We start from the raw sequence: 24,115 nt of genomic DNA, 5'->3' as shown, positions 1-24,115 counted from the left end.
TAAGACTGAGCCACAGCAAGCAGGATGAAGAGCCAAATGAGGCTCCGGAGCCACGGGTTGCCTACCCCTGTTATAGGTAGTTCCAAAGATCTATAAATGCACTTCTCCTCCTCTCCTTTCTACAAGTGTACAGTAAGCATTTAGCTCAGTTGCTGTTTGTCTTTATTTTGTTAGTGGCACTTTCAACTTTGTTCTCAAAATGAAATGTAAGCAAAAAATTAAAAGGAACACAAACAACTGGTATAGGGTCAACGAGCACATGGCATAAGTGGGGGAAGGCTCACTAATCACATTACAGTGCTTGGAAGTGAGATAGGTGAGAGAGTCTATGGAAGAAAGTATATAGGGGGGGAGCCACAGTCAATATATTTTTCTTGTATTTAAAGGGAAACTTCACTCAAAACCACCCACTCCTTTTTTTTTGCACAATGAAAGAAAATGTAATTCTAATTATCTTTTTGATATACATAAAAAAAAATTGCAAATGGTTTTACTGTTATGAAAAATTTAAATTTCCGTTAAAAGCAGTGTTTCTCCCTTTCTGTTCTCTGCGTCAAATTTAAATTTCCATTAAAAGCAGTGTTTCTCCCTTTCTGTTCTCTGGGTCTAACACTTTGACAATAACACACAGAGCTGTTTGTCGTGGCGACAGAATGCTAGAAAATACCCTGCGATATGCAATACAGAAATTTGTCTCTGCTAAGTCTCCTAAATAGAGTAATTGAATTTCTGAGTGTTTAGCAGAGACAATTTCAGTATTGTCTATGACGGTAATTTCTGGCATTTTGTAGCCATGACAAATAACACTGTTTGCTATTGCCCTAAAACAATGTAACTAAAGTCAGTTCTATTACGGTAATCATCTTTCATCATTTGTCTTGCAACATTGTTTCGGGAGTCAGAGCCAGGAGTGCAGAGATTAAAAACAGATGGATTCTACATGCCACTCTCCACATGAATACATTGATGCTAAATCAGGAAGTGCTGTATTCATGTGGGAAACAAAGTTCAGCGCACTGAATTGTGGAGTACAAGAACCTGTGGCCAGATGCGTGATGGCAGGGCAGGATGCAAGAAAAGAAAAACCTGGCGGCATGCACTTGTTGCTTGCTCCTTAAAGGGATACTGTCATGGGAAAAAAAAAAATTTCAAAATGAATCAGTTAATAGTGCTGCTCCAGCAGAATTCTGCACTAAAATCCATTTCTGAAAAGAGCAAACTGGTTTTTTTATATTCAATTTTGAAATCTGACATGGGGCTAGACATTTTTGTCAATTTCCCAGCTGCCCCAAGTCATGTGACTTGTGCTTTGATAAACTTAAATCACTCTTTACTGCTGTACTGCAAGTTGGATTGATATCAACCCCTCCCTTTTCCCCCCCAGCAGCCAAACAAAAGAACAATGGGAAGGTAACCAGATAACAGCTCCCTAACACAAGATAACAGCTGCCTGGTAGATCTAAGAACAGCACTCAATGGTAAAAAGCCATGTCCCACTGAGACACATTTAGTTACATTGAGAAGGAAAAGCAGCAGCCTGCCAGAAAGCATTTCTCTCCTAAAGTGCAGGCACAAGTCACATGACATGGGGCAGCTGGGAAATTGACAAAATGTCTAGCCCCATGTCAGATTTCAAAATTGAATATAAAAAAATCTGTTTGCTCTTTCGAGAAATTGATTTCAGTGCAGAATTCTGCTGGAGCAGCACTATTAACTGATTTATTTTGAAAATAATTTTTGTCCCATGACAGTATCCCTTTAAGGTGGCCATACACGGGCAGATAAAGCTGCCGATATCGGTCATTTGGACCGATTTGACAGCTTATCTGCCCGTGTATGGGGGCTTCCGACGGGTCTTCCCGATCGATATCTGGCCACGATATCGATCGGGAAGGTTTGATTTTCAACCGACCCGTCGGAGCCCCTTGGCGCATCGTAATTCGATGTCGCCAAACGATGTCTGCCATCAGTAAATAACCCCTTATGTTGTCATATTCACATATAAGATATATACAGTACATTCACTACCTATGCTTTGCCTAGAGACCATTAAATCAAATAATTGTTTTAGGATTTAAATATTTCTTTTTACCTGGGGAATACAGTTTTTCTCAGAAGCTGCCCCAACCATCTACTTTGTATATTAATAATACTGTTTCTTATCTGAAAGGCATGCAGAGAGCAATAGCCTTGTCTGTTACCATTTGATGCTTTAAAGCAATAGTCTTGTCAACTTTTACTCCTAATAAATATTAATGTCATTTGAAAGAACAGTTTCTGCTTATGTGCAGCTACACAGAGCCAAGCAAGATGATCAGCCTAAAAATTGCAAAAGCAAGCAATTTTGCTCTACTGTGCTAGGCTCTGTGTATCTGCACACAAGTAGAATCTGTTCTTTCAAATACAGCACTTCTCTTTGCCTCATTAATATTCATTAGGAGAAGGGGACACTAGTGTGCTCTCAACCGTAAGTACCAAGTCTGCCCATGTATGACCAACTTAAGTTGCTGATTTAGCCCCTTCAGACTGAGTCCGCAGATTATCCACATGTGTATAGGCCCTAGCAGACAGCCTATCCAGCATCCAATTTTTAGCCTCTTATCTATCAGATAGTTTAAAATTCCTGTTGGGACATGGGCTGCATCTGCTTGTTGATGGTCTGCATTTGACACCTATTATATCAGGCAAGGGTCTGGTTGTTTGGCAACTTTGCCAGATGAGTGGATCTTAAGGGGGAAGACACACAGAGCTACTAGTAACAGCTATTTATTATGGCTACAAAATAGACAATAGGGATAACTGTCTTTAGTGCCGGGCCGAGTTGTCTGGGCGCCCTAGGCAACCCAGCCGACTATGTTGTCACCCTCTACATGTGTGTGCACAAACAATCATGTGCGCATGCACGGACCAGCACACACGCCGAGATGCGTACGTGCACGCATGGAGGATTGTGATCGGCTGGGTCCGAACTAGGAGGAATCCGCCAGAAGAGGTATCATGCCTGGTGACCCTCCAACTTTGAGCCCTAGGCACGTGCCTCTTCTGCCTACCCCTAGTTCCGGCCCTGACTGTCTTTACTAAGACACTATGTGTGTTTTAGCAGAGACAACTCTCAGCATTGTCTATGGCAGGGTATTTTGTAGCCACAAAAAGTAGCTGCTACTAGTAGCTCCACATAGACAATACTGAAAGTTACCTCTGTAAAACTTAAAGGAACAGTAACACCAATAAATAATTTGCTTCACAAACCCTACTATAGTTCATATAAACAAGCTGCTGTGTAGCAATGGCAGAAATTGAAAAAAGGCTATATGGCGCAGGCTAAATAGTGGATAACACCATTATGTTTTACAGAGCTTATCTGCTATCTGCTGTGTAACCTGAACATTTTCTCCTTTGCTTGGCTGCCCCCATTACTACACAGCAGCTTATTTATATAAACAAACAATAGCAATGTTTCTGAAGCAATCACACCATTTTTTCCAGTGCAGCACAATACTGCAACATATTTGTATTACTTTTAAAAAAAATCATTTTTTGATGTTACTGTTGCTTTAAGTAGTGGCTTAGTAAAGTTAGTTATCAGTATTGTCTATTTCAGGGGTCCCCAACCTTTTATACCCAGGAGCAACACAAGGATGAAAATTGGACATTTGGTAGCCCCTATGTGGACAGTCAGCTTACAAGAGGCTTTGTTTAGCAATACATCTGGTTTTTATGCAAAACAGAAATTCAAAAATAGGCACCTGCTTTGAGGATACTCGGAGCAATGTCCAATGGGTGGGTGAGCAACATGTTGCTCACGAGCCGCTGGTCTATTTTGTAGCCATGCCAGGTAGCTGCTACTAGTAGATCTGTGTGTCTTTATCCTAAGGTGTATGGCCACCTTTAATTACAGAAGCAGATTTATCAATGAGAAATAACCAGCATGACCAATTGGTAACTTTTAATGTACATGAATCATTTTTTCACAATGATCTTTCATAATTTCTTTTGATATTATAAAGCAGTTTTGTAGTGTCCATATCACCTTAAAGGGCATGTAAATGTAAAAATAAGATTTTACCTTCCAAAATTAAATGTAATTTTAAACAACTTTCCAATAAATATTTAGTAGATAATTAATGTATATTGGATAGTTTTTTAATAAGAATTTTTAGTTTTTACATTTATTTGCAAAGGAAATATGTAGCTATTAAAATCAGTTTAGCTAAAAGCTGGCCCCTTAAGAAGCATGTAAGGCACTGTAGGACTTAGTCTTGGCTGGGGTAGAGCTAATCTCAGCTACATTGTTTCAATAGTCAGAACCATCAGTGAGAGAAGAGAATTGCATGGACCAGAAAGATCATGCTTGAAATTACATATATCTTTAAAATAATTGAAAATTCATGTTAAATATGTACCAGAAAGTTGCATAAAATTATTTTCTTATCGTCCTTCAGGCAGCACACTTGAGATAGATCATATCCAATCCCCTGGTAGGACAGAAAATATATCACAACCAATTAAAACAGCCTATATTAACCCCCTCCTCACATCTCCCAGTAGTGTTTTTTTCTGTCCTTTCCAGTGTAGGATGTAAAGGGACTTAAGGTCTGAAGATCCAGACAGGTGGCTGTCTGAAGGCCGTGTGAATAATCACCTTAGGGTGGGTTATTCTGAGGGACTGTTCCCTTTAGGCATACCTGGCGAGGAATAGAAGCGATCCCTGTATCTCCAGTGGGGATAGAGTTGATGCGCTGTGATGGTGGATTTGCCTCGCCATGCTTCAGCGTGTTCTCGCAAGCGCATTGCGTTTAGTGAGCGGCGCTTGGTGATGACGTCATCGGCGGCGCCAAGTTCAAATCGGTTTGGTGAGTATTGAATTTATGGATTTATGGAGGAAATTGGCAGCGTTTTCATCAGGTACATATACCTGCTGATAGACCAGTGCTCACTGCTGCTTCCTGTTGTAGTTCCTGCAGATCTGTGCTGTCAGGCTGCAAGCGTGTGTGAGGCTGCATAAGGTACAATAATGCTAACCTGTTCAGCCGGTTTACATGTGGATTTTGACTTTTTTTCATTAAAAGTACATTATCTCCCTTCTTTTTCCTCCAGATGTCTATTCCTACTGGATCTGGGAAAAGAAGGAGAAAGTCAAAACATGCTCTGTGTGCTCAATGTGAGCAGCCATTACCTGAGGATTATAGGCATGCAAAATGTGATCTATGTTTAAATCCTTGTCCAAAACAACCTGTGATAGATCACAACTTTGTCTCCTGGTTTAAAAAATTTTTGTCGGACACGTTGACAGAAATAAAAACTTCATCTGCAACGACTCCGGTGACCATGAGTGAAAATGTACAGTCATCAGATACTGAGTTACCTTCTATTAGTTCAGATGACATGGATTCTTCCTCATCTTCAACTTCAAAAAATAGGAAAGATGAACTTTTTCTTTTACCTGTAGAGAAAGTCTCAAAGTTGATAAAGGAGGTTAAAAAAGTCGTTGGTCAAAAAGATGCAACTGCTTCCACATCTGGAATTGGCCAACAACTTCCTTTTTTTGGGGAGAAAAAGTCTGTGGGGTTTCCAGTGCATGACTCAATAAAGAAATTATTAGAGCAAGAATGGCAAGGCCCAGGGAAAAAAACAGATTTTTCCAAGAGATTTAAGCTCATGTTTCCGTTTGATTCTGCGGACATAGGTACTTGGGAAGATCCTCCAAAAGTAGATGTTCCAGTGGCTAGATTATCAAAAAATACTAAGATTCCGGTCGAGGAGTCAGGGATGAAAGATCAGATGGATCGAAGGGCTGAATGCTCCCTTCGTAGAACTTATGTGACTGGGTCTAACACATGTAAACCTGCGATTGCAGCCATTTCGGTTTCAAGATCGTTTTGGCTTTTCAAGAAAATTTTGGCTTAATTCTCTTGAGGAGGAAATAGATGCAGGAACATCAAGGGATGATATTGATATGCTGTATCCCATTAAGATGGCATCGGATTTCTTGTGTGATGTGGCTGTTGATGTGTTGAAACTGGGAGCAAGAACCATGGCACTCTCTACTGCTGGAAGAAGGGCCTTATGGCTAAAAGCATGGGCTGCAGATACAGCTTCAAAGAATAGCCTTATTGCCATGCCCTTTGAACCTGGTCGACTTTTTGGCAGCCATTTGGATAAATTGCTGGAAAATTTGGAATCAGGAAAAGGGAAAATTCTGCCACAGGATAGACCCAAAAGTCAGAGAAAACATTTTTTTCGTGCCTCATCAAAAAAGTCTCCACCCAGATCATCCTATTTCAAAAGATCTTTCAGATATAATGACAGACGAAGAGACAGTGGATTCAGAAATAAGCCTTTCAGACCCCGTAATGAGTCAAAAGACTCGTTCCAAAAGAAAGATAACACCCAGAACAAAGGTTCAAATTTCTGACGCCAGAAGTCAAGAAGAAGTGGGCGGGAGAATCGCTTATTTTCTTCCTGTTTGGGAAAACACCACATCGGATTCATGGGTCCTTTCGATAGTAAGAGAAGGTTACTATATAGCCTTCCATACTCTACCAAAACAAAGGTTTTGTATAACTCACAAAAAAAGGGACATTATACAACAAGAAGCCCTAGAAAAGGCCATATCGGATTTCATAGATATGAAAGTCTTGGAGCCAGTTCCACCATCAGAAATTCGAGAAGGAATTTACTCACACGTTTTTCTGGTTCCAAAACCAGGAGGAAAATTCAGGCTTGTGGTAGACTTAAAATACCTCAATCAGTATGTGAAGAAAGAAAAATTCAGGATGGAGACAATTCGGTCAACAATCAGTATTCTTCAAGAAAAATATGTCATGATCTCAATAGATCTAAAAGATGCTTATCTCCATATTCCTGTCCACCCATCCAGCAGAAGATTTCTTCGAATTGCAGTTTATCAGGGATCAAACCTATATCACTTTCAATTCAAAGTTCTTCCATTTGGGATCACCTCAGCTCCGAGGGTCTTCACAAAAGTGGTGATAGTGTTGGCAGCAGCACTCAGAAAACAGGGCATATACCTAGTTCCTTATCTAGACGATTGGCTTGTAAAAGCAGCTTCCAGAGAAGATCTTATTCTTCATCGGGATCTGACATTGAAATTTCTAAAAGACCATGGTTGGATTATAAACGAAGAAAAATCAAATTTGCAACCAACCACCTCAACAAGATTCTTGGGTCTGGTGTTGGACACTGACACTGGTGTTGGTCGATATCTTCATTGGACAAAACATTCAAAGTTTTGGTCAACTTGAAGAGGAAACTGAGTTGGTGGTGCAACACCAAGATGCTATCCAAGGGGAAGTCGTTCGGAAATCCAACGTTCATTTCACTAACAACGGATGCATCTGCCTTGGGATGGGGAGCTCATGTAGCAGACAAAATTGTACAAGAGAAATGGTCCCTGTGGGAGAGAACTCATTCATCCAATTTCAAAGAGTTGAAGGCTGTCAGACTTGCACTGATGAGATTCAAAATTCAACTCAGGAACCAACATGTTTTGGTCCATTCGGACAACAGAGTGGTGGTTTCATACCTCAACAGACAGGGGGGTACCAGAATTCCACTGTTAATGAGGGAGTGCCAGAGAATTATGAACTGGGCAGAGTGGAATCTTCTCTCCATCAAAGCAGTACACATAAAAGGTGTAGACAATGTGTTGGCAGACTCTCTAAGCAGAAGATCCATGAGTCAGGGGGATTGGGAACTCAACGACCAGGTTTTTCATCAGATAGTGAAGAAATGGGGGTGGCCTCAGATAGATCTGATGGCGTCGGCAAAGAACAGGAAACTCCCTCTATTTTGTTCATTGAAAAGGTCGGACAACCCGACGTTTGTGGATGCAATGTCAATTCAATGGACATTCGACCTGGCATACATATTTCCCCCGTTACCCATGATTCAGAGAGTATTACAGAAAGTCAGACAAGACCAGGCATCGGTAATCCTGATAGCTCCATTCTGGCCCAGGAGAGTTTGGTTTTCGGATCTGTTGTACCTTTCCAAAGGGGAATATTGGAGGATTCCATCGAAGGAAGATCTTCTGTTCCAGACACGGATAAAACATCCGGATCCATCCAGATGGAATGTAACAGCATGGAGGTTGAGAGGGAATTATTGACAGATCAAGGTCTTTCGGCTGAAGTTATAGATACTTTGATTCTTTCCTGAAAACCATCCACAACTCAGGTGTACAGAAGGGTCTGGAGAGTTTTTTCCTTGTGGTGTTCTATGAAAAAAATCCCACCTAAGAATTGTTATACTTCAGCAATTCTTCAATTTTTACAAGATGGTTTTTCAAAAGGGTTAAAACCAAATACTTTAAAAGTTCAAGTATCCGCGCTGTCTTATTTTCTATCAAAAAATTTGACTCTAGAACCTTTGATCAAGAGATTTTTGAAAGCAGTCTCGAAAATTAGACCAAGAATCCGCTCAACGATTCCTCCATGGGATTTAAACTTGGTTTTATCCTGTTTGGCTGAAGCTCCATTTGAACCTTTACAGACTATTACTCTAAAACACTTATCTTGGAAAACTGCTTTTCTCATAGCAATTGCATCTGCAAGGAGGATTAGTGAATTACAAGCTTTGGCGGCAGTCCCCCCTTACACTGTTTTCTTCCAAGATAAAGTAATATTGAAAACTTTACCTTTTTTCACTCCAAAAGTGCCTTCCATTTCAAATATAAATGCTCAAATAATTTTACCTGCATTCTGTCAACAACCGGAGAATTCTACCCAGGAAAAATTGTGTACTTTAGATGTGCACAGATGTCTATCTGAGTACATAGACAAGACAAAGCAATTCAGATCCACAGATCATCTGTTTGTGTTATTTGTTCGTAAGAGAAAAGGAGAAAAGGCTGCTAAATCTACCATTGCCTCATGGGTAAAGAATACAATATCTTCCTATAAGGAAGCAGGAAAAGAACCTCCTTCACAATTAAGGGCTCATTCTACCAGAGCTGTCTCTACATCATGGGCAGAGAAATCATCTGTCAATATCGAGGAAATTTGTCGAGCAGCCTCCTGGAGCAATGTTCATACCTTTATCAAGCATTACAGGTTAGACGTTGCAGCCTCACAAGATACAGCCTTTGGTAGCAGAATATTGGAAGCAGCTGTTCAACCATAGAAACCCTCCCACGATAGCTTGCTAAGTCTCAAGTGTGCTGCCTGAAGGACGATAAGAAAACTGAAAATTTGTCTTACCTGAAATTTTCCTTTTCTTGAGTCCGTAAGGCAGCACAATTTATCCCTCCCTATTAAACGTTATTGCATCAAATGATTGTGTGCTTGTTTCCTTTGGGGTAGCTTGAAAATTAACACTACTGGGAGATGTGAGGAGGGGGTTAATATAGGCTGTTTTAATTGGTTGTGATATATTTTCTGTCCTACCAGGGGATTGGATATGATCTATCTCAAGTGTGCTACCTTACGGACTCAAGAAAAGGAAAATTTCAGGTAAGACAAATTTTCAGTATTTGCTTTTACTTTTGGGTTTACATCCCCTTTAATAGGAAAATATTCAACTCTGCTATGCTTTAGTTTGATAGATTGATAATTAACAGCAAGTACTTTTCGAGACCACTAAAGCGAATCAAATGTCCGAAGCTGGCATGTGAATATTTTATCAGGGGTGACCATATTCCTTTAACAATAATAATATCCAGCATGGATATTGTGCACTTTAAGCACAGTCAACATATCCATTGTGTCCAGAAAGCCTAAAATGGTATATTGTCCAGACAAGACTGCCATAAATTATCAGACGGATTTTCACTTCCATGAGACATGTACCAATCTTTCATGTCCCTGGAGTCTGACAATTTTCCTATTACTTTGACAGTTCATTCCAGATGCTGCACAGTATAAATAATTGGCTATACATATTATGTTGGAACTGTTTGGACAGAATCATCTGTAATGCACACATTTATTATTAGTAAATTTGATACATATCCACAGCATTGTATATTAGGTATGTTTACTCTGTATTTGGGCTATTCAGTATCGGTGTTTCTGTATCCAAAAGTTGTAACCAATAACAACCAATGAGAAATTATTTCTCACTAGTTAATTGTAGCAAGAATGATGAAAGCAATATTTTGATTGGATGTTATGGTTTATCAATCTGATATGTAAAGATCCACTTGTGGTACAGGGTAGCTTGTCTGAGTTGGTGTCTTAAAGGATGATTCACCTTCAAACACTTTTTCAGTTCAGTTAGTTTCAGACAGATCAACAGAAATAAAGGCTTTTCTCTATTACTTTCTATTTACGATTTGAGACCATTTTTTAATTTTTTAAGTGTAAAGTTTTAGTTTTCACCTTCTAAAGCAGCGGGGGGAGGGGGTCGCCAACTGAGCAGAATCCCTGAGTTTCATTAAAGGGGAACTCCGGCTGAAATCCAGCTGTTTAACAGTCCATTTCTTTCTGCATCATTTAAAACCAGGCAGGGAAGGAGGGACTAAACACTGATGTTACAAATTGTAACAACTTCTCCACAGATTACAGACAGCATGCAACTACATAACCCACAATGCATTGCATTGTGATGTTCCTTTTTTTATTGAAATCACGTGTGCAGGGAATTGTGGGGTTTGGAGGATGCAGGCTGAGGACAGATGGCTGCTGATACAAAGTAACAGTAGTCAGCCAGCTCAGCAAAGTAGTCAGAAAGATCAGCAGGAGAGCAGGGGCTAGGCTTAGGGAACTGTCAGAAACCATTAAAAATCATGAAAAGTCTGCATAATTTTTAAATTGATGTATATTGCAAATTATGTTTACTTTTCAAAAAGCTTTTTGGAGTTCCCCTTTAAGGATAGCTGTTAAATTGATACAATAGTTGCTAATATTCCACAGATACTGCTGAGAAATGTATTAACTAATTGTATCAACTAAATGTAGCAAATTGTAACAGTTCAGAATCTGCTCCTGGATCACTGAGCTGCCAGACTGAAACGCTAGCGACACAAACATAAACTCAAACAATGCAACTTAAAAAAGTGTTAGGAAGGTGAACAACCCCTTCAAGTTAACTTTTAGTATATTATAGAATGCCTAATTCTAAGCAACTTTTCAATTGGTCTTCATTATTTATTTTTTATACTTTGCCTTTTTCTGACTCTTTCCAGCTTTCAAACAGGGGTCCATGAGCCCTTCTAAAAAACATATGCCCTGTAAGGCTACACATTTATTGTTATTGCTTCATTTTATTACTCATCTTTCTATTCAGGCCCTCTCCTATTCATATTCCAGTCTCTTATACAAATCAATACATGGTTGCTAGGGTAATTTGGACCCTAGCAACCAAACCAATGAAACGTCAAACTGGACAGTGGCTGAATAAGATGCCTAAATAACTCCAAAAAAACAAATAATAAAAAAATGAAAACCAACTACAGATTGTCTCACAATATGGCTCTGTCATACTACCAATTCATTTAAAGGTGAATAACACCTTTAAAGGAGAAGGAAAGGCTAAAACTAAGTAAGCTTTATGAGAAAGGTCTATATAAATACACCAGTAAATTCTCAAAGTAATCCTGCTTTGAGTCCTCTGTCAAAAGAAACACCACATTTCTTTCCTTCTATTGTGTACACATGGGCTTCTGTATCAGACTTCCTGTTTTCAGCTTATACCTCCAGGGCACGGCCTTGAGCATGCTCAGTTTGCTCCTCTCTCCCTCCCTCCTCCCCTCCCTGCTGTAATCTGAGCCCAGAGCTATGAGTGAGCAGGGAGAGACTCAGGCAGGAAGTGATGTCACACCAAGCGAATATGGCAGCTGCTATCCTAAACAAACAGAGATTCTAGAGCTGTTTACTCAGGTATGGTAAAGCATTCTGCAAAATAAATATAGTGTTATAGCTTGCACTATTTTGGCTAATCCATTGGCAATAAACTGCTTCAGTAGCTTTCCATCTCCTTTAAGCAGCAAATGCATTGAAATGCCATGTGTGTGACTCCCAAGGCCATTAACTGGATCATACCAAGATTATGTTAAAGGACAACTAACCACAATGGCTTTTTATCTGTTATCCACCCTGTCCCCACCCAACTTGGCAACCAGGAGCGTGTGCAACTCTAGTTGGTCCTGGACAGTGCACATGATTCTGGTTGCCAATCACTTCAGTTCATGCGCCGGTATGGGGGATTTTACTTGGGGCAGTGGGAGCGATGCTATTGGGGAGAAGGCAGGGGAAAATGTGGACTGGTACTAACAGTTAAAACTACACAGGGGTTAATTTCCCCAATAAATACTCTCTTTTCTCTGATGGAGAAAACGCAGCTATGGCCCTGTACCACCGCATGAGTACTAGCTTAGATAAATAGCATCTGCCTTTCACTGTGACCATGAGTGGATATTTGCCATAAAAAGCTCAAGTGTTCGTTTTCTCGCCAAAATCAGCCCTGTGAGTGCAGTGACAGGTAGATGCCAGGAGCGACAAATCTCATAAATACTTTTCCCTTCACTAACATTTGTATTGCTGTATGTAAAACACAATGCATGTGGCAATCCAGCCTGTAGGGTTGGGCACTAATTTTACCTTCAGGCTGGTCATTAAATAACTTTTAGTAGAACATACTGTATGTAAGTATTGATCTCAAATCTCAATGCAGTTGTACTTCAGACCTGTGATAACCCCTTCATGATCTTGGATTTTTCCCCTTCATTCACAATAATAGTTGGCAGTGCCACCATTTGCCAGGATTTAAAATATTTGGTATTCATAAAATGATATATGATCATACATAGGCAGTGTGTGTGCTGCTCATAAACTACTTACATTCTCCCCTAGTTACCTTTCACCTGGTGAAGAGTAGATGGATGGTTCTGTCCCAAAGACTTATAAATAGGCACTGTGGATTTATTCTCTTTTCCATCAGTGGATTGGAGTAGGATACAAATAGCAATTGACTTTGCACTAAAGGCAAAAAGAGCCACAGCAGTCCCTATGTATTGAGTGCTGCAAACCATTGCAACATATTATGCCTGCATGCAAGAGAACATGATTGTTTTTCTCTATTGCACAGTGTTGGGAAATTGCCTATTAAATAAATAGGAATTGGGATATTTGTGCATATTTGGCACAACAGTATTTGGTAAACTGACTTAATATGGAGCCTCTCTATAAAGGCCTGCCCAACTGTCAAGAATCAGATGGATATCTATCAAGCAGATTAGAAAACGCTGCCAAACAATGACTACATTTTGTTTTGATGTGTGCATAGGCCTGCAGTATGTGTCAGTTGTTGCCTGGGGACAAACATTGGATCAGCTGATTTGGTCCATCAAGTGGGTGGACATTAGTGTTCCCATCTGGCCAATATTTCACCTGCACATCCGGGGCGGGTATTGCAAATTTACCAGCAATGTATATTGAACTAATCCTTTGGCCCTGACACACCTCTGTTCCCCCTAAAATGCCACAATTCTTTAGCCTTCTGGTTTGGCATGTAAACATCATTTTAGTTGCTAGTCTCTATATGTCTCTAGTAAGAATTCCTGAGTGTTAAAAAAGAAAAAAAAAGATAAGCAATAAATAATCAACAAAATACAATACTAGCAGTGTAATCTAGCTGATTCTGGCAACACTAGAAGGTTTATTGTAGAATAATTTGTACAACAGAATGACACTGCAAAAAAGGATACTGATCATTTCTGTAGAGGGGAATGCACATGATATTTTTTTTTTGAGTCTATGTTGTTTGTTACATTCTTTCCCATCAACACAGATTTTATTTCAGCTTTCCCTTTTGCCTCTTTATACCCCTACTCTGTTGAACTCCCCCCACCCAGGACTTTCTCTGGCCTGGCTGTTCTTTCTGGAATGTGGTCTTTTCATGTGCTTGTTCTTTTAGCTATGAGGAAAGACTGGCCAAATTGGGGATGTTCACGCTGGAGAAGAGGCGCTTAAGGGATGATATGATGACTATGTATAAATATATAAGGGGATCATATAACAATCTCTCTAATGCTTTATTTACCAGTAGGTCTTTCCAGCTGACACGAGGTCACCCATTCCGATTAGAAGAAAAGGGGTTCCGCCTAAATATTCGGAAGGGGTTTTTTACAGTGAGAGCTGTGAAGATGTGGAATTCTCTCCCTGAATCAGTGGTACAGGCTGATACATTAGATAGCTTTAAGAAGGGGTTGGATGGCTTTTTAGCAAGTAAGGGAATACAGGGTTATGGGAAAAAGCTCATAGTCCAAGTTGATCCAGGGACTAGTCCGATTGCCATTTTGGAGTCAGGAAGGAATTTTTCCCCCTCTAAGGCAAATTGGAGAGGCTTCAGATGGGTTTTTTTGCCTTCCTCTGGATCAACTGGCAGATAGGTAGTTAATAAAAAAAAAAAAAAAAAAAAAAAAAAGGTTGAACTCGATGGACATGTGTCTTTTTTCAACCTTACTTACTATGTTACTATGTTACTATGTAGTGTGTTTACATGTACAGTCTTTGTTCCTAGCCTGGGCCTCAGGCCCATAAAGCACTTACAGAGAGTGGGTAGTCTGTAGGGATTGATGGCTAGCCGCATTGCAAGGCGAGAGGCTGAGGGATAATATAATTATACTCCCATTCACTAAGGGCTGCTAAATTTTTTGCATACTTAGCTGTTCTAACAATCCTGTGCCCCTAAAAAGCACATTCGTCCCTGTTAAATCCTATTTCCTGCTTTTATCCCAGTCTGGAACTGCTAGTTAATAAGAAAATACATGTATTCCCCCAATAGTCTGTTTCAGTGCAGTATTTTACCTATCCTTTTAGATTTTGCCTCAAGCTTTAGGAATTGGATTGTCCGACTTGTTGGCTTGGTGCACAACAGGCCCTAGAATTCCCTGACAAACCGGAATTGACAGAAAAGAAGTAATTGATGATGAAAGATTAGGGAGAGGGAAGGCACTCGCTGGGCTGGTTTGATTTGATTGGTATCCTGCTGACATCTGAGAGCATGAACCAATCATTGGCTTGTGAATAGAACACACACACACACTATCTTGTCCTTGTGGTATTACTCAGTAGTAATGGGGGATGTGTCTCATCTCACCAATCAGAGAGAAGCTTCCTGGTGGCACATTGACTCATGCTTATCATGCTCTATAAATGAAGGCCAGGCACATTAACATGCAGACAAAAGGCAGTTAGATGGGAGGTAACACTACAAAATGAAAATGCTTTGTTCATGTTGCATCACTTTCTCACTTGCGTACGGATCATCTAAATGTAAGCACTGTGCTCAAGAGCTGTGAGACCAAACGGGTGGGGAATTATTTAGTTAACAAATAATAAATGCCCGCAGACACCAGACCTGAAAGCTGCAGCATGGCAATAAACATCAAGGAAACTGATTAACATACTGGACCCCATCTAAAAACAAATGCTCTGTTAGGGTTAGTTCACACGAGATTCGGGGAGATTTTGTCACCTGGCGACTAATCTCCTCGTCTTCTGAGCGACTATCTCCCCGAACTGCCTCAGCGTGTTTTCCCATAGGCTATAAAGAAAAGTCGCCTGCGCTAATGCACACGTGGCGATGCGTTTTCCATAGAGGCAACTTCGGGCGACTATAGAAAACGCATCGCTGCGTGTGCATTAGCTTTAGGGCTAGTCCACACGGGGAGATAGCGACGCGTTTGCGGTCGCGGCGACAAAGCGCCGCGACAGTCGCCGCGACCGGCGCAGGCGACAGTTTTGTATGGGCGCCTATGTAAAAACGCCTGTGCTAACCACACGAGGCGATGCGCTTTTCAACAGTCGCCTGAAAATGCCTCGCCAGGCTTTTTCAGGCGACTGTTGAAAAGCGCATCGCCTCGTGTGGTTAGCACAGGCGTTTTTACATAGGCGCCCATACAAAACTGTCGCCTGCGGCGACTGTCGCGGCTCTTTGTCGCCGCGACCGCAAACGCGTCGCTATCTCCCCGTGTGGAATAGCCCTTAGAGTATAATTTTCATTATAGCCTATGGGAAAACACATTGAGGCAGTTAAGGGGAGATAGTTGCTCAGAAGACGAGGCGATTAGTCGCCAGGCGACAAAATCTCCCCGAATCTCCTCGTTTGGCCTTACCCTAAGGCTACTTTTTATTACTTATCTTTCTATTCAGGCCCTCTCCTATTCATATTCCAGTCTCTTATTTAAATCATTGCATTGCAGGATAATTAGGGCTTTAGCTACCAAATTGCTGAAACTGCAAACTGGAGAGCTGCTGAAAATAAATAAATAAATAAATAACTCAAACACCACAAATTATAAAAAATGAAAACCAATTGCAAATTGTCTCAGAACATCACTCTTTACTTCATACTAAAAGTTAATTTAAAGGTTAACAACCCCATTAAACTGGAACTAATTGAGATGATTAGAAGGCGCACATGCATAAGGGCGATGGCACACTAGGTATAATCTTATATTGTTTTTTTTTTGTTTTGGTCTGAAAAGTACCAGTGCCTCCTCTACAATGTGTGTCCCATTAAAATATATAGGAGGTGGAAGCACAGGCCCAGTTAAGCACCATCAGTAGAATTGTAAGAAGCTCCAATTTATAAACAGCTTTTCCTTTTAAACTACATTTTTTAAATGTTTCTATTAGACAACTTGTCAAAATCTCCCAGTGACAATAAATGTATATAGACATTTTCAGACTTTTCAGTACCACACTGGCATTGATCGACAGCCTGCAACTTTCTCTTTGTGCTACAACTTTTTTTTATTACATATTTAACCGTATTGATAGCCCTGTATATATACCCATCATACCATGGCATTACTTGTATCCTTATAAAATAACGATGAGACCATACCTCCAATTAGGGTTATTGTTTTCAGCCACATTGAAAATCAGTTTTCTGATTCTCATTGTCTTTGCTTCAATAGGTGGCATTGCTGGCGGAATAGAAATCTGCATCACATTCCCTACAGAATATGTCAAGACACAGCTACAGCTTGACGAGAAGGCAAATCCTCCGCGGTACCGAGGCATATGTGAGTATTGGGGGGGGGGGGCTAAGCAAATACCATGGGATTGAAACATTTTGGGGAGTATTATTCGTGTGTACATAGCTTTTTCTGCAGAAGTTCTGAAAGGGCAGTCAATTTCCTTAAAAAAAAAAAACACACAAGTCTGTTTTATTACTTACAAAATACAAAACTGTACAGATATGGGAATACGTTTAACTACATTTAGGGGAAATAAATACAAATTCAAGAACGTAAACCATATATGTACAAATCTATTTTTCTAGCCAAATAACATATAAGGTGGCTTGTTTGGGACACATGGGGACATTATCATTTGTGTTGGCTGACAAATACATACATACATAGGTTGGTGCAGCCCTTGGTATGCTGGATTTTAATATTCGAGGGTCTGATCATATATTGATTAGAAAATGGGTAATTTAGGGGAGCATCTGCCAAGCAATGCAACAAAGATCTTATCTACAACTAGTATTAGTAGTGTTTGGGCACCTTTGCATGCAAGTTTGCACTACAGCAGTAACCAATCAATATTTTGCTTTAATTAGTCTAGAACATTGCTGTCCAACTGTTGTCTGACTGAAGTTTTATGGACCAGAAGTCATTCTACAAGGGATGTTTGTGACTCCCAGATTGCCAATGGCTTTTAATTACATGCATTTTATTTGATTATAAATTGGGCAGCATTTGTCTAACTGCATTAGACTGAGCCTATGAATTGTTCATTGGCTGCTATTGGTTACTTAGTAAAAGCAAATTTGTACCTTTATTTATGTATTTCACCTATCTGCTTCATGGCCTCTAACAGTTCCTTTTTTTTGGGGGCATCCCTGAATTTACGAGTTTGCTTTGAAAGTCCAGCCTCGAGGCTTACCTTCTGCCTTTTCATAACCTGGTCTCAGACTGGTCTCAATTATGTCAGTGCTTGCCTCTACCCTAGTGCCTTCATAAATAAGTATTGCTCTTCTGCCTTTAGAATGTCACAGGTGGAGATAAACAGCCTCACTATCTAGACTGGGGTTGATATCTGTTCAACCAGTACTTTATACTTAACTTACTTTTTAGAGAGCTTCATGCAGACTTAATAACATATCTTGAAGAAGAATGTATTAACCTATTTCACACCCTACCCAGCAGTTCTAAAGGTGATTGATGTTTGTATAAAAAATAGGAACTGCCATATTTATACACCATGCCAAAAGCAGCCAGTTTATGCCTTAAGAGGGAACTATCGCAAAAATGTAAATTTTATAGAAGCTTCCTCATACTGAAGTAAGAAACTTTCTAAATACAATTTATTAAATATTCTGTACTGTTTCTAAAGTAATCAAGTTTATCTTCACTCTCTCAGCATCTGTTTCTCTTTATTCTGTCTTCATGCAGCAGTTGGGTGTCAGAAGAATGATCCAATATATCTTATAGGGGACTCCCTTTCCTAGCAGATGTATTAGAGCTCACTCAAATAACTGATTCCAGTACTAACAAAATCTAACAAAATAACTGCCTTTTGCACAAATTCTGCATGTAGAGAGACAGGATTTCTGGCGATTTTCCTAGTAAGCTGTAATACATCTTCTAGGCAAAAGGAAGCCACCCTATAAGATATATTGGATCATTCATCTGACACCCAACTCCAGAATGAGGAGAAACAGATGCTGAGAGAGCAATAGTGATTATATCAGAAACAGTACAGAATATTTCTTATTTCAGTATGCTGAAGCTTATATTACATTTTCATTTTTGCGATAGTTCCCCTTTAAGGTGGCCATGTACATGTAAAGATCTGCTTGTTTGGTGAGGTCACCAAACGAGCAGATTTTTTACCGATTTGTCCACCTGTCTGCAGCTTTTCTCTGTCCTTCTTTGGCCACCTTTTGTTGGGCCACACTTATTGCTTTCTTCACTTTTGTTAAAAGCCTCACTGATGTCACTTCACTGATGTGCTCTATATGATTTTAGCAAATACACCCCACACTAATGATAAGCTGTATCATCGCTGTTAATGATACTTGGGGGTAATGAGTTTGATTGTTGTAAGAACACAAGACTCCCCGTGTCTTATTTTTCTTCCCATTCTAAGCACGTATACTGCTTTCCCTGCTTGAAGGTATTTTCCATAAAAAGCATTAATATCTGTCAAATGGTTGGTGGAAGCTATCTCCTTATCCGTGCATGGTTACACATCTGTCACAAAAAGGAAGAGGAAAAACAACTCATGGCTGAAGACTTGAGGACAGCTTTTCGTATATTAATGTGAAATATATCTAATAAATTCTGATGCTACCTATGCTTGTTCCTTGATAAAATGAAGTGAAGAGCAGAAATTAGTTAATGTCTTCCTCTCCCATGATTCTCTCCTTTAGGGGATTGTGTGAAACAAACAGTAGATGGGCATGGAGTGAAAGGGTTGTATCGGGGTCTTAGTTCCTTGCTGTATGGATCCATCCCCAAATCAGCTGTTAGGTAAGAAAACAAACTTGCTCCTATAGGACTGTTGCTAGAACCTCAGCATGCATGGTAATTATGTCATATGTTCACTTGTCTTGTGTCTTCAGTTTCATTTTTCTTCTGCAACAACAATATGGATTGTGCAAATGCAGGTTCATATTCTGAAAAAGTGAATGTGCTCCGTCTTCTCACAATTGCTACTGCTTTATGTCTCTGTATGGCGTATTAGTCTGTTATCTTTGCTAAATCAGCCCTTATATAGGCAGCCCTTGCCTATATTTTTCCCTAGCACCGCTTATCTGTTTTCCTGTCCCATATTTCCCTTTCTTTACCCGCAGGTTTGGAATGTTTGAGTTTCTAAGCAATCAAATGCGGGATGCTAATGGAAAGCTTGACAGTAAGAGCAGTTTGCTGTGTGGTCTGGGGGCAGGTGTGGCCGAAGCTATAGTTGTGGTCTGTCCCATGGAGACCATTAAGGTGGGAGCCTTCTTTTTGTACCTGTTTGTGTACATGTACTTATACCTTTGCTGATCAGTACAGCAATTATCTGACTAGCAGAAATCTGAATTTACTGGTACATCCATGTTCTAGATATTTTTGGCCAAGTATGGGAAGAATGTTTATCTTCTCTCTATGCTAAAAATGGCCCATAGTGTGTTTAGTCACTTGCTAGCCCAGCACCCTGCAACAGGTAGGTCTATGTTGGAAGAGTTGTACAGAATGAATAGCACAGGTTTATGTCCAGTAGTATGTCATGGATCCCACCCACCATAAACAACATACTGTGGCATTGCAGCATTTTATTAGTTAAATTTAATTTCTAAGACCATTTGAAATCCACCTTCATTTCTTATTTTATATGTTTTTCTAATTATTTAAGGTTTTGTTCTACACCTCTCTAAGTATGAATTTGAACAACCAACTGGCTGCTAGTTTCCCACCCTAGCAACCAGAGAGACATTTGCAAGTCAGGCTGGAAGATGAAGGGGTTTCTATAAAAAGATAAGCAAGAAAAAGTGAGAATAATATTTTAGCTTCAAGGAGTAACAGTCTTTTGGTTGTTGGGGGTAATTGAACCCCAATAGCCAGGTGGCATTTTAAATTGCAAACTTGAAGAATAGAGACATAAAAAGAAAAAAACATAATAAAATATGAAGACCAGTTGAAACATTGCTATTAGTAGAACAATCTGTAACACCATAAAAGTAAAAATAAAGGGGAACCTCACATGCATGAGATGAGGAGACAAAATTTGTATCCCTAATCCAGAGAGTTTACCTTCTAGCGGAGACACTGAGCTCTACCCGGCAGTCACAGCCTCGGTGGCTTAAGACAGAACATCTAGCTCAGATCTGTCTAAGAAAAGAAATGTTATCGTCTGTGCTTGAGGTTAAAGTAGACCATTATTGAAATCTACATTTTGCACAGTAGAATGTATTTTTATTAAATGTGAAAGGATAGGACATAACCATGTGGTGATGTGTAGAGCAGTACAATTCAGCTGTGTCATCCAGAACAGCAGGAGGCAGCAGTGTAAAAATGTGCACATCAATAAACCAGACTTAAACCACCATTTGGTAAAGAAACAAATAAACAAATGAGAGATATCTGGGTATGTCAATATGGAATTAATTTGCTTAGCAGAGAAAGAAGTCATGGTTACCCCTTTGTACCCCAGGCAGCAGCTGCATAGGATATCCAGGCCCTGTAGCCGACTGGGCCTCTTTCCTGTTGCATCATCCAGGGGCCTTTAGTACAGTGTGTAGCTATATTGCTGCATAGTTAGAGGCTGCTTATGTTTTTCCCCACCCACAACCCTTTAATTGTGGCAGAAATACTGTTCCCCTGTGTGGCTTTTTAAATACATTGGCAAAATTGTATTGCTTAATGCTTTAGTCCTATGGGCATCCTGTACTAATAAAATGTAGAAATATTAGTAATAACAGATCCCATGATATCTGCACACCATCTGGCCCTTGGGGTATGAACTAACCATGCATGTTATGAATGCATGTTTCCAATTCTGTCAAATAAAAATGATTAGCATGAATGCTTTGTTGCACATCTCCATCTAGTGTTCATTCCTTGTAATTACAGTTAGTTGGTTATAAGCATAGTGGAAAACCTCAGACGTGCATTCTTCAATGTGTCCACTACAGCACTTTCAGTCTACCTTCGCTTTTAATATCCATAATGGAGATATTAAAAGCTGAACATGTGTAATTTTCTATTTGCTTGATTCCTGCAGAAATTCTGCAACGGTATTGTTGGATCAGCCTGCAGTTTTAGGGTCATGTCATACGATATACACTAACCAAGGTATAGGTGGGGGGGGTTTTAACTCAAAAAGCAGAAATATAGCTTTATCCCCCCATGACTTAGATTCTACATTCTTTGGCTACATATATAATTCCAGACAAAAAATATGAATGGCTATATTTAGATTAAAATAGTTTCTTGTTCCTATAGGTGAAATTTATTCATGATCAGTGCTCCTCCAACCCAAAATACAGAGGTTTCTTCCATGGTGTACGAGAGATCATTAGAGACCAAGGTAATTGTCTGTCTTGCTGACTTTTTTATTTTTTCTTCTCCATATTTTCATCAATTACTTAGAATGCTTATGTGTAAATCCAATTTCATTTTGTGTAGGTATAAAGGGGACATATCAGGGTTTGACAGCCACTGTGCTCAAGCAGGGATCCAACCAAGCTATTCGCTTTTTTGTCATGACATCTTTAAGGAATTGGTACAGAGGTAAGTAGAGCTGCCAGTCTAAAATCGTTACTCTACTGTTTGATTCATAGTTGAGAGATGCAATATGGCAGATCTTACATAGTGAGAGAAAGAATGATCTGTATAATAAGTTATGTATTCTTACTTTGTGGTCTTTTTTTCTGAATAATAAATAGGGTAACATTTCCCTTTCCATCTAAAATCATACCAGAAGGATGTTATAACAATTCTATTGCTACATATTCTACAGATGTACCTCTCTTGTCTTTTTTTAGGGGACAACCCCAACAAACCAATGAACCCATTAGTGACTGGTGCCTTTGGGGCCATTGCTGGTGCTGCTAGTGTGTTTGGCAACACCCCATTAGATGTGATAAAGACTAGGATGCAGGTATGTGTTTCTAGCAGGAATTATTATGGGCAGATATATATTAAAGGGGTGGTTCACCTTTAAGTTAACTTTTAGTATGTTCTAGAATGGCATATTCCTAGCAGCTTTGCAATTGGTTTTCATTATTTTTTAAAGATTTTGAATTATTTTCCTTTCTCATCTCACCCTTTCCAGCTTTCAATTGGGGGTCACTGGCCCAGCAGCCAAAAACGATTACTCTGTGAGGCTACAATTTTACTGCTTTTGTTACTTTTTATTACTTATCTTTCTATACAGGCCCTCTCCTATCCAAAGTCCAGTTTCCCATCCAAACCACTGCCGAGTAAATAGGAACCTAGCAACTAGATAGCTGCTGAAATACTGAACTGAACTGGAGAGCTGCTGAATATAAAGCTAAATAACTGAAAACTCATAAACAATGAAGAGCAATTGTGAAGTTTCTTAGAATCACAATGTCTATATAATACTTAAGGAATTTAAAGATGAACAACCCCTTTAAAAGGCATAATTTACATATGTTTAATGTTGTCTTTTATGCAGGGTCTGGAAGCCCACAAATACAAGAGCACTTGGGATTGTGCCTATAAAATTCTCAAATATGAAGGACCCAAAGCGTAAGTCTGAATCTGTTTGTCTCCTTCATCCTTTCTGTTTTCCCTGGGCTTGACTATCCTATTTTATGACTAAAATACTTAGCAGAATTTTTGTTGCTATCTACTGCACAGGTTTATCCCAGACTATTCTTCTTTATTTCATAGGTTCTATAAGGGTACAGTACCCCGTCTTGGACGTGTCTGTCTAGATGTTGCCATAGTCTTCATCATTTATGATGAGGTAGTCAAAGTCTTGAACAAGGTGTGGAAGACAGACTGAGTTGCAGCATTGGCGATGCTCTAAACAGGCTTGGAGAATTTGGAGCTGCTCCATGCTCTCGGGTGCCAAAGGTTCCAATCGACCATTGCTATGAACCCCTTATCCTTCTGGTACCAAACTGATCCAGTCCCTTTCCAACCCTGAGGAACGGATATACCGCATCCATATTTATTCATATGTTCCCACTGCTTCTGCGTCACGCAGCCAAGCAAATTCATCAGCAAAGTAGTATGTCATGATTTTCCTCTGCAGTGTGGGAGATTACTGGATATCAAACGTCTGGTGCACTGTGTCCCTGCACCTTGTGGTTTCATTTTAAATTTGTTTTTTATGGATTTTTATTTTCATTTTTTAATGTTCAGAGCATCTCTTAATCCCCCCCCCCCACCATGTAAATAATCTTTAAAATCTTTGCTAAGAATGTTTCCAATATATGTGACAAATTGAAATGTAATGAGATTGGGTTGTTTGGTGACAAACTGCAATACTGACATAGCCAGCATCTTGTTCTCTTTTTTCAGCATGTGCTTTCCTGCTAAAGAAATCCCCTAATGGGAGTGCAGACATTATTAATGTTGCTCGTGTAAATGTGAAAGTAACTGGGTTGTTAATGTTACAATGTCTTAATGAGAGGAACATAATCTGCTTTTTAACTTATCTCTATTGAGAATTCTAGACTT

At 39.6% G+C, this 24,115-nt stretch overlaps 1 protein-coding gene across 2 annotated transcripts in view; it reads left to right on the top strand.

Annotated features, from left to right (window-relative positions):
* slc25a1-b (solute carrier family 25 (mitochondrial carrier; citrate transporter), member 1 b) overlaps window positions 1-24,092 on the top strand; it is a 29,404-nt gene extending 5,312 nt beyond the window's left edge. The window contains 8 exon segments of one of the 2 annotated variants that reach the window (NM_001098709.1): window positions 16,886-16,993; window positions 19,351-19,450; window positions 19,774-19,912; window positions 21,905-21,989; window positions 22,088-22,192; window positions 22,447-22,562; window positions 23,103-23,176; window positions 23,321-24,092. In NM_001098709.1, coding sequence (NP_001092179.2) covers window positions 16,886-16,993; window positions 19,351-19,450; window positions 19,774-19,912; window positions 21,905-21,989; window positions 22,088-22,192; window positions 22,447-22,562; window positions 23,103-23,176; window positions 23,321-23,435 — 842 coding nt within the window. In that variant the 3' untranslated portion in view covers window positions 23,436-24,092. 2 annotated transcript variants of the gene reach the window in all.
* The last annotated feature ends 23 nt before the right edge of the window (window positions 24,093-24,115 follow it).

Source organism: Xenopus laevis, chromosome 1S, assembly GCF_017654675.1.
Source record: "Xenopus laevis strain J_2021 chromosome 1S, Xenopus_laevis_v10.1, whole genome shotgun sequence".
NCBI classification, from domain to species: Eukaryota; Metazoa; Chordata; class Amphibia; order Anura; family Pipidae; genus Xenopus; species Xenopus laevis.
The sequence above is the reverse complement of the archived record's forward strand: the minus strand, read 5'-3'. Positions and strand labels throughout refer to the sequence as shown.